This window comes from Thamnophis elegans, chromosome 2 (assembly GCF_009769535.1).
Source record: "Thamnophis elegans isolate rThaEle1 chromosome 2, rThaEle1.pri, whole genome shotgun sequence".
In the NCBI taxonomy this organism is placed as follows: domain Eukaryota; kingdom Metazoa; phylum Chordata; class Lepidosauria; order Squamata; family Colubridae; genus Thamnophis; species Thamnophis elegans.
This window is the reverse complement of record NC_045542.1, coordinates 171,760,251-171,770,995: the sequence shown is the minus strand read 5'-3', so window position 1 is coordinate 171,770,995 and position 10,745 is coordinate 171,760,251. Positions and strand designations below refer to the sequence as shown.

Below are 10,745 nucleotides of genomic sequence, written 5' to 3'. Positions count from 1 at the left end.
ATGAGGAGAAAGACACTGGAAATAGGGTGGCTGTTTGGAAAGATGGTTTTTTAATGGTGGACAGGATCACATGTTTCAGGATCTTGAAGAAAAAGTGCAGAGATGCTGAAAGTCCCTGGGTTTTATGCCCTCTCTGGGCTTTTGAATTTGAGCTTGTATTCTGATTGGTTGTCAGACTCCCATGGGGCCATGGAGGGGCAACTCAGTAGACTGTCCTGAGTCCCAGGTTTGGTTGAGCCTTGCTGGGTGATGATATAATGAAAGGGCTTTGGGATTCCTATTATGTCTCTGCCTGAAGTGGGGAGAACTTTGTTATGTAGAATAGACTGGCTAAGGCCTTAATGGCTCATTGACAGAAGGGGGGGCAGGGAGCTGCTGTGTCTTTAAAACATGTTTCTCCTTTTCTCATCCAAGGAAATATAATATTCTGCCTTTTTAATATTTCCTAAAATATTTCATTTTCCTAGAGGAGAGGGCTGGGTGCTAACTTCCTACATTTCCAGTTGGCCTCCATGTTATTTCCAGTGTCTTTCTCCCAGATTGGAACTGAACCAGAGGGATATTTCTTCCAACAAAAGGAAGAAGGGATTTGCTTCTCTCAGAGTCGGCCCCAAATCTTACTTTCAAGATTTCAAGCAACTCAGCTCGTAAACTCATTTACATTAGAAGGAGTCAGGTCTGCCTAAATTTATTTGAAAGCCTCGGTCTGAAGCGGGAGGAAAGAGGCTTTTAGTGGTTGCTGACAATATGGGCATGTAGCTTCGTTCAAAAGGCCAAACAGGGTTGGCTCTGGTTAGGACTCTGAGAGGAGATCATCACCAAGAAATTTCACATCTGTAAGATGAACTAGGAAGTCCAAAAACATCTGGGAAGAAAGACAAGGGCAAAATCCTATATGTTGTTGCGAACATAACTGTGTTGGTAGAAAAAATCCAGTCCTGTCCCAATCCAGGACCGGGGGGGGGGGGGGGGAGCTGGAAATAAAATGGAGGCTGGCTACAAGGACAGAAGGTCTCTCTTTATTTGGCTTTCTGGAAACGTCAGTGACAGCAACATGTTCCTGCGGTGGCTGACAAAATGGCTGAGTGAATGGGTGGGTTTTGATAGGGGTTCTGGGGTTTGGTGATTGAGATGCTCCAGGGGGTTGTGCAATTTAGTGAGCCTTGTAACTTTTGCTATTCTAATCATGGTGGGTAAATCCTATGACGTCCTAAAGGTCATGCCCTGTCCTTAGAATTTGGGTGGGAGGAATCTAAATTCGTAACCCCGTCAGCTCCAGCCTGGGGAAGCTCTGGCTGAAGGCATTTTGGATTTCTGTAAATGAATACTGAATGGAATTCTCCAGTTTTCTCAATAGATATAAAAGTATCTCATTCATAAAACGTAACCATTGGATGGACTACCTGGAGGGTTTTGCGGGTACTGGAGAGATGTGAATGATTTGATCCTAGGAAAGCCTTCTTTCTGGGGTGTGTGTATGTGTGTGTGTGTGTGTGTGTGTGTACTTCCTACAACTGCATGTGCATTGATTCGATATCTATTCACCTTCTGGGTATATATGCATTCAAGATATACTATATTGCCAAAAGAATTCACTCACCCATCCAAATAATCAGAATCATGTGTTCCAATCACTTCCATGGCCACACGTGTATAAAATCAAGTACCTAGGCATGCAGACTGTTTTTACAAACATTTGTGAAAGAATGGGTCGCTCTCAGGAGCTCAGTGAATTCCAGCGTGGAACTGTGATAGGATGCCACCTGTGCAACAAATCCAGTTGTGAAATTTCCTCGCCCCTAAATATCCCACAGTCAACTGTCAAATGTATTATAAGAACGTGGAAGTGTTTGGGAATGACAGCAACTCAGCCACGAAGTGGTAGGCCACGTAAACTCGTCCAACATCAGTGTGTGACCTCACAAATGCGCTTCTGGAACAATGGTCAAAAATCCCCATCAACACACTCCCGAACCTTGTGGACAGCCTTCCCAGAAGAGTTGAAGCTGTTATAGCTGCAAAGGGTGGACCGAAGTCATATTGAACCCTATGGATTAGGAATGGGATGTCACTTACAGTAAGTTCATAGGCGAGTAAAGGCAGGGGAGCGAATTCTTTTGGCAATATAGTGTATATTGAAGTTAAGCTCAACTGGCTTTTAATGGAAGAGGTGTCATCACAAAAATCTTAATTCCTTAGGACTGAATGGATAAATGCTTGCCAACATGATCCATCTTGTATTAAATAACTGTAAGTTTCCTAAGGATAAGCCTGAAGATATATTGTACAAAGTTAGCACCCACCCCTCTCCTAGAAGAATGAAATATTTTGAGAAATATTAAAAAAGGCAGAATATTATATTTCCCTAAAGGAGAAACATGCTCTTGGAAAGCAGCCCCCACCTTTCTTAATAGCCCCAGTAGGACTGGGCCAGCCTATCTAGAAGACAAAAGGCCTTCAGCTCCAGGGTGATGGGAATAAGAGACATGACCCTTTAGGACATAATAGGACCATTTAACAGGAGACACAGAGCTCACTGCATTACAATCTCCTAAAAACATTGCATCACCCAGAAAAGCTTCAACCAAACCTGTCAGCTCAGACAAACATGACCCCACAGAAGTCTGACAAGAACCAATAGAGTACATGTTCTTGCACAGGAACAGGAAGTTCAAGTGCAAAGCCCAAGAGAAGCTATTAAAAAACCCTCATTCTCAACTCCATGTGTCCAGCTACACCAGGACCATATGGTTGGTGGTTCTGTTCACCATTAAACCCTCTTTCCAACCAGCTTCCATGTTTCCAGTGTCTTTCTCCTCGCTTCGAAGCTGAACCAGGTGGATATTTCTTCCAACAATATATATATTTATACTCTCTCTTGTTTCTTTTCAGACTTGGCAGATATATTGCTTAGTGAGTGATCTCTTCCTCCCAGGTGCCCAATTCATTTTCTGTCTGTTCTTTCCAAACCTTACAGGAGCATGGAAGCTTCTGCCGTGGACCCATTCCAAAAAGAAGGCCTCTTATCACAGGAAAGTCCTGTCGCTTCAGCTGGAAGGACCTACAATAGTATCCTCTTCCAGAATGTGGCGGAGGAACGTAAGCATTGCAAGCAGGAGAGAAAAGATGTGCTAGTATAAGCAGGAGAGAGAAAAAAGGCTAGAAATGCCAGAGGAACAAGAAAAAAAATACAAGAAGAACATGCTGGATCAGACCCTTAGTTTATCTAGTCTGGCAATCTATTCTCACAACCAATTGCACAAGGAAGCCTACTGGCATCCCAGCATATGGCCTTCAGAGGGCGTCACTCTGTCATCACAACTAAGAGTCATTGATCTCCATGGCTTCCGTAAATTGGCTCACCTCTTATTTGAAGCCGGCCAATCGGACAGCCGGCAACACGTTTTGTGGTAGCAAAATTGAATTGTTGAATTCAAAGTTGGATTCAAAGTCAAAGTATGTTGCAGACTTCCTGTTGTCTGTCCTGTTTTTTTCAAGATTTAAATTCATTGGGTGACCTCTGGTATTTTGGGAAGGAGAAAATGTTCGCCTTTTTTACAGGGGATACACGCTGTGTGGACACCATGAACTGAGAGATTATCTAATATATCTCTCCCCCCTTCTCTATCTATTTCATCTATCTATCCATCAATCTATCCATCTATCTGCCTCCATCCATCCATCCTTCCATCCATCCATTCAGCCATCCATATCTCTCTCATCTAATAGATAATTAGATAGGATAGATGATTAGAGAGAGATATAGATGAATGGATGGATGGATGGATGGATGGACAGATAGATGATAGCCGAAGATATAGTCATGCGCCCATTCAATCTTAGCCGAAAATCATATAATAGCGACTGGCTGCACCACCTGACAACCCTAGCCCAGGACCGAAAACAATGGCGCCAAATTTCCATGGAAGTCGCCTATACCCACGATGGGTGAAGAGGCGTCAAGTACAAGTACATCTATCCATCCATCCATCCATTCATCCATATCTCTCTAATCATCTATCCATCTATCCATCCATCCATGTATCATCTATCTGCCTCTATCCATCTATCCATCAATTCATCCATCTCTCTCTCTAATCATCTATCCATATATCCATTCTTCCATCCATCCATTCATTCATCCATCTCTCTCATCGAATCATTTATCTATCCATCTATCCATCCATCCATCTCTCTCTAATCATCTAGCCATCTATCCATCCATCCATCCATCATCCACCTATCATCTCTGTCCGTCCATCCATCCATCCATCCATCCATCCATCCATCCATCCATCCATCTATATCCATCTATCTATCTATCCATCTAATTTGTATTTACTTATTGGTATCCTGCTTTTATTATTTTTACAAATAAATCAAGGCGGCAACTACGTCCAACACAACTGCCTCCTATTTTCCCCACAACAACAACCCTGTGGGACGGAGTAGCCTGGGAGAAAGTGACTGGCCCAAAGTCACCCAGCTGGCTGTCATGGCTAAGGAGGGGCTTGAACTCAAATTCTCCTGCTTTCTAGCCTGATGCCTAAGTCACAAAACCAAACTGGCTGTCAAAACTAGCTTTATAGTCTTACATTTCCTTGTGTAGCCCCTTATACCTTTCAAATGGTTGAACCAACTTCACCTCCAGGAATCGGGGCCTTTGTCGAATACTGAGTTTTTTATAGAGAAAGTTTCCTAATTATTTGAGAGTGGACACTTTCAAAGAAGCTAGTGAGGACAGACGTTGGGATGGAGTTCTTGCCAAGCAAACGTTAACTCATGTCTAGCATTAATGAATTGGACAGCAGATTGTTCCTTTAAATATATTTTTTCCAGACGGTGTGTTATCTGGTTTAAGTAGCTGACTGTACTCATTCCTCAACTGGACTTTGACTTACATCAGATGTTTCTCTTCATTTCAGATGAGCAGGTGTGGATCAGAAGAAATGATGGAGAAGTGTCACAATCTGTGCTGGAGAACAGTTACGCATGCCAAGATGTAGAAGACACTTTTGGAAATTCAGGGGCCATGAAGGAAAACGGAAACCTGACTGGTGAAAGGAATGAAACTTTCGCTAATTTGGACATTGGTTCCCATGAAATTTCAGTCCACCCAGACCTCCCAAAAGATGGAAAAAACCACGAGGCTTCTTCCTACGTAGAAAGTTGGGATGAAACGTCAGATAGGAACATGCATTGGAAAACCCACCCAGGAGAGAAGCCGTTTCAATGTCTTGAATGTGGGAAGAGTTTTGGTAGGAACTCCGAACTGATTAGGCACAAAAGGCTTCATGCAGGAGAGAAACCCTACGAATGCCCCGAGTGCGGAAAGAGCTTCAGCCAAAGCAGAAACCTCACTTCCCATCAAAGGAGCCACACGGGAGAGAAGCCTTACAAATGCTTGGAGTGCGGGAAGTGTTTCAGTAACAGCGGCATTCTCACTTCCCACCAGAGGAGCCACACCGGAGAGAAACCCTATCAATGTTCAGAGTGCGGGAAGTGCTTCAGCCAAAGCGGCATTCTCATGGCGCACCAAGCCATGCACACAGGACAAAAGCCCTTCCCATGCCTGGAGTGCGGGAAGAGGTTCCGCCAGCTCATACACCTTACCTCCCATGAGAGAATCCACACGGGAGAAAAACCCTTCCGGTGTACGGAGTGCGGGAAGAGTTTCCGTCAACATATACACCTGACTTCTCACCAGAGAACCCACACGGGAGAGAAACCCTTCCGGTGCCAAGAGTGCGGGAAGACCTTCAGCCAGAGTTCACACCTGATTCGGCACGAAAGGACCCACACAGGAGAGAAGCCATTTAAATGCCTCTTGTGCGCAAAGAACTTCAGTCACAGCTCTGAACTGGTTCGACACGAAAGAACCCACACAGGGGAGAAACCCTTTAAATGTCCCGAGTGCGAGAAAAGCTTCAGTCGCAGCTCTGAACTCATTCGACATAAAAGAATCCACACCGGGGAGAAACCCTATAAATGCTTGGAATGCGACAAGAGCTTCGTCGACAGCACGAACCTTATTAGGCACCAGATAAGCCACACGGGGGAGAAACCGTACAAGTGTCCAGAGTGTGGGAAATGCTTCAGTCAGAGCAGAAGCCTTATGGCACATCGACGGATTCACACAGGCGAGAAGCCCTTTAAGTGCCAGGAGTGTGGGAAATGCTTTAGTCAGAGTGGGATCCTTGCCGCACACCAAGGCATGCACACGGGACAGAAACCCTTTAAATGTGTGGAGTGTGGAAAGAGGTTTCGTCAGCACATCCACCTGACCTCCCACCGAAGAATTCACACGGGTGAGAAGCCGTTTAAATGCCCGGATTGTGGAAGGAGCTTCCGTCAGCACATACACCTCACCTCTCACAAAAGGATTCACACCGGGGAGAAACCTTTCCAGTGCCAGGAGTGTGGCAAGAGCTTCAGTCACAACTCCATCCTTATTTCTCATGTGAGAACCCACACCGGAGACAAACCTTACAAATGCTTGGAGTGTGGAAAGAGCTTCACCTGGAGCAACCTCCTGATTAGACACGAACGAACTCACACGGGGGAGAAACCTTTTAAATGCCCAGAGTGTGGCAAGGGCTTTAGTGAGAGATCACTTCTTAGTAAGCACCAGCGGCGTCACACCAGGGAAAAACCCTTCAAATGTTTGGAGTGTGGAAAGAACTTTTTCTCTAGCACGCTTCTTATTCGACATCAGAGGACTCACACAGGGGGGAAACTACTGAATACTTGGAGTGTGGAAAACCCATCAGGAATTGTTTGAGACGACAAGAATTTGAAGAGGAGAAAATTATTAGTCGTGATCAGAATGGGACAAAAGTTGTCATGCCCTTTGTCCAGCAATTATTTACCAAAAATTTGCAGAGTAAGGCACCATAATTATTCTTTTTGTGGAATAAGAGTTTTTGTCTTAGCACAGTATCTCATCAGGAAATCCCAAGAGGCAAATGTGAAGCGGAAGTGCACAAAGCAAGGCAGGATAGCTATATATTTCTCAGAAACTAAACCATCATAAATCTATCATTTTTGTCTAGGTCCTCTTGACTTCCTTGAGAAGAGTGAAATTGAAGAAACTCACTAATTTAACATTTATGATTCCAGTATGTTTCTTAGTCACTTCAGCTAAGATTCTGTAGGTCAGTATTTCTCAAACTTTAAAATGCCTGGAGTCCAACTCCCAGAATTAGAATTAGGGGTGGTTGGAGTCCAGACATCCTATAGTTGTTAGAGTGAACATGTATGATTGAAAACTTTTCTGCACTACGTCTTCTTGTACGAAAGTCACTCCTTGCCATTTCTGTTTATTTTCCTGTTTTTAAATTTCATTTGGGATCATAATAGGCCAGAGGCTCCCAACCTTTTGGGCACCAGGGACTGGTTCCGTGCAGAAGGTTTTTCTGCGGACCAGAGGAGTCATGGTTTTGTGTGCTGCCTGCATCTCATGGATGGGGCTTCATTTGTTTGCGCAGACCGATTTCTGGCATGCTGCAGGGGCCATTCCATGGAGCAGGAGTTGGGGATCCCTTATATTAGGCAGTACTCAAAGGCCTAGTTGATGTTCATGTCCTAAAATGGGGAAAAAATGTTCATTTGTCAAAGCAAAAGGACCACTACATTTAATGTAAGCCAAACATAGGAGATGACTTACATTGTGTTGGAAGAAATGTCCTTCTGGGTTCGGCTCCAAGTGGGGAAAAAGACACTGGAGACATGGAGGCTGCTTGGAAAGATGGTTTTAATGGTGGACAGGACCACATGGCTGGTGGAGAAGAGAAGGGAAGGGGGGAAAAGGGAAGAAGAGAAGCTGAGTCCCTGGTTTTATGCCCTCTCTGGCCTTTGATCTTGAGCTTGTATTATGATCTTGAGTTTGTATTCTGGTTGTCAGACTCCCTTGGGCCATGCAGGGACAACTCTCTAGGCTGCGTTTTGAATCCAGGTTTGGTTGAGTTCTCAGATGTCATGTGGGGAGTTGGGTAAAGGGCCGATATTATCATGCCTTAATCCCATCACTCTGGAGCTGAAGGGGAGAACTCTTTATTATGTAAAGTGGACTAGCTCAGGCTTTAATGGCTCATTGACAAAGGGGGATGGGGAGGAAGCTGCAGGCAGCTATTCTGTCTTTTAAAACATGTTTCTTCCTTTTCACATCCAGAGAAATATTCTGCCTTTTCAATATTTCCTAGGATATTTCATTTTTCTGGGAGAGGGCTGGGTGATAACTTCCTACAGTTGCATGCTTAAGTGTTGTGAAGGCTGCTCATAAACTAAGTAAGGCTTAAATATAGGTTTGTGTGTGAGAGAGAGAGGGGTTATACCAGTGGAGAAGTCATGAGAACATCTGTCATAATGACAACAAATATATATATTAAAAAGGAGGAAACTATTGTCATGGGAGCACCAGTGAGAAACTTAGAGACAGCCATTTTTGGTCTTTTTCCCAAGAATGTGTCTCCATCCATTTGACATTACTGCCACCTTGTGGCCGCATTGCATAATAGCTCCAGGCATCCTTAATATTGCTCATCTGTCATTAACATGTGAAATTGTTTGAACTAAGGCAAGAAAATGCTGCCATGTTGACAAGTGGTCCTCGACTTACAACACTTCACTTAGCGACCGTATGAAATTGCAACAGCACTTTTAAAAAGTGACTGTTTTTTCACACTTATCACCATTGCAGCAGCCACATGGTCATATGATCTAAGCTTGACTCATATTTATGACAGTTGCAGTGTCCTGGGTTCATGTGATCCCCTTCTGCAACTTTCTGACAAGCCAAGTCAATGGGGAAGACAGATTCACTTAACAAAAGTCTTACTAACTGAACAATGGTGGTGATTCACTTAACAACGGTGGCACAAAAGGTTGTAAAACGGGACGAAACTCACCAAATGTTTCACTTAGCTTAACTGGTCATTCACTTAACAACTGTGGCAAGAAAAGGTTGTTGAAATGGGTGAGTGATTGCTGTATTTGCTGCCTTGCTTAATGACAAAAATGTTGGACTCGAGGTCGTAAGTCGTGGACAGCCTATTTTGTGCTTTTCATTGTAGCCAGATAGGAAACTTCATTTCAAAAAGCAACATTTGTGGGGGGGAGGGGGGGGTGGACAAAGCTGTAAAAATTCTCCTGGTCACCGAAACGTGCCTAGATAAGTCAGCAGCTGTATTTGAGTAGTGATATGTCTCTGAATTTTATCTTTAACAGAATACCACAGTTGGAAGGGACCTTGGAGGTCTTCTAGTCCAACCCCCTGCTCAAGCAGGAAATGCTATAACATTTCAGGCAAATGGTTATCCAATCTCTTCTCAAAAACCTCCAGGGTTGGAGCAATCACAGCCTGGAAAGGAGAGGAGAAATTGATAGTTTTTTGTACATTCAGAAAAACTCCTGCTGTCCTATATCCAGGCAGTCCTCGACATATGACCACAATGGAGCCCCAAATTTCTGTTGTTAAGAGAGACATTTGTTAAATGAGTTTTGCCCCATTTTATGACTTTTCTCCCCACAGTTAAGTGAATCACTGACAGCAGTTGATAAGTTACTAATCTGATTGTTAAGTAAATCTGGCTTCCCCCTTGACTTCACTTGTCAGAAGATCCTCAAAGGTCATGAATATGAACCAGTTGCCAAGCATTTGAATTTTGATCACGTGATCGTGGGGATGCGGTAAAGGTCGTAACTCTGAAAAACAGTCATAAGTCACTCTTTTCAGTGCCATGATAACGTTGAATCACTATTGAACGATCACAATTGAGCGATCACTAAATGAACTGTTGTAAGTTGTGGATTACCGGTACATTTGGGGCAAAACTAAATCTTGTTCAAGTTGAACTCAGTTCTTGGGGACTTCATATGATTATGTGATATCAACTTGGCGTGGATTCTTAGCAACAATATAGATTTCTTCCACAATCGTATTATTCTACACCTGATCTTTCAAGTTTTTCATGGTTGCACCTGTCTCCACTATAATAAGCTGAGTCCATCCCTCTTGGTGCTTTGTCATTCTCTTCCTTTCCACTTTTCCCAGCCTCAAAGCCTTCCTCAAAAAGGTGTCCAAAGTAGGATAATTTAACCCTGGTTGTTGTGTCTTGAGTGAGAACTTTGGCTTGATCTGTTCAACGATCCATTGTTTTCTTTTCCTGGCTGTCCATGGTGTTTTCAGAGTCTCCCTTCAGCACTACAGCAACAATACTCTTTCTCTCTCGCTTTTTCAAAGTTGAACTTTTGCTATCACAAAGGTATTACAGGGAGTACTATTAGTTACCTTATTTTGATCATTGTAGGTATGGAGACATCACAACACCTGATGACTTCATAAGATAAGTCCATATTGTTTGCTCAGTGGATTATAAATGAGGGGGTCTGACCTGATTAACCAAAGCCAGCTAGATATCATCCCTCATAAACTTCTCCAGCTGTGTCTCATTTTAGGACAATCCAAATAAACACAGGATAATATGGACATCTGCAAAGACCATCCAGGTTCCTTCCAGTCATGCCAAGATTCTCTGAGCATGATAATCATAAGTCAGAATTTTCAACTTAGATGGATTGGACATAATTCCCAGGAGTTGATTTTGATTCCCTTTCTTATCTTATCTTGGATTACACACCCATCACTTGTTTCCTGTTCTACCCTAAATCAACGATACCCCTGAACAATTTCACAATTAAAGGGGACTAAACGAATTTTGGCCTGATGGTTACCTCAGAAAAGTTCA

General features: G+C 43.4%; 1 protein-coding gene across 1 annotated transcript; it reads left to right on the top strand.

The window, feature by feature from the left end:
* The first annotated feature begins 4,931 nt into the window (after nucleotides 1-4,931).
* Nucleotides 4,932-7,445, top strand: LOC116503371 (gastrula zinc finger protein XlCGF57.1-like). Its single transcript, XM_032209745.1, has one exon. The coding sequence runs from the start codon at nucleotides 5,033-5,035 to the stop codon at nucleotides 6,779-6,781; it is 1,749 nt and encodes a 582-aa protein (XP_032065636.1). The 5' UTR covers nucleotides 4,932-5,032; the 3' UTR covers nucleotides 6,782-7,445.
* Nucleotides 7,446-10,745: the final 3,300 nt, after the last annotated feature.

Excerpts from the sequence above, each read along its gene's own strand:
- LOC116503371 (XM_032209745.1), top strand. The coding sequence starts at position 5,033 with ATGAAGGAAAACGGAAACCTGACTGGTGAAAGGAATGAAACTTTCGCT.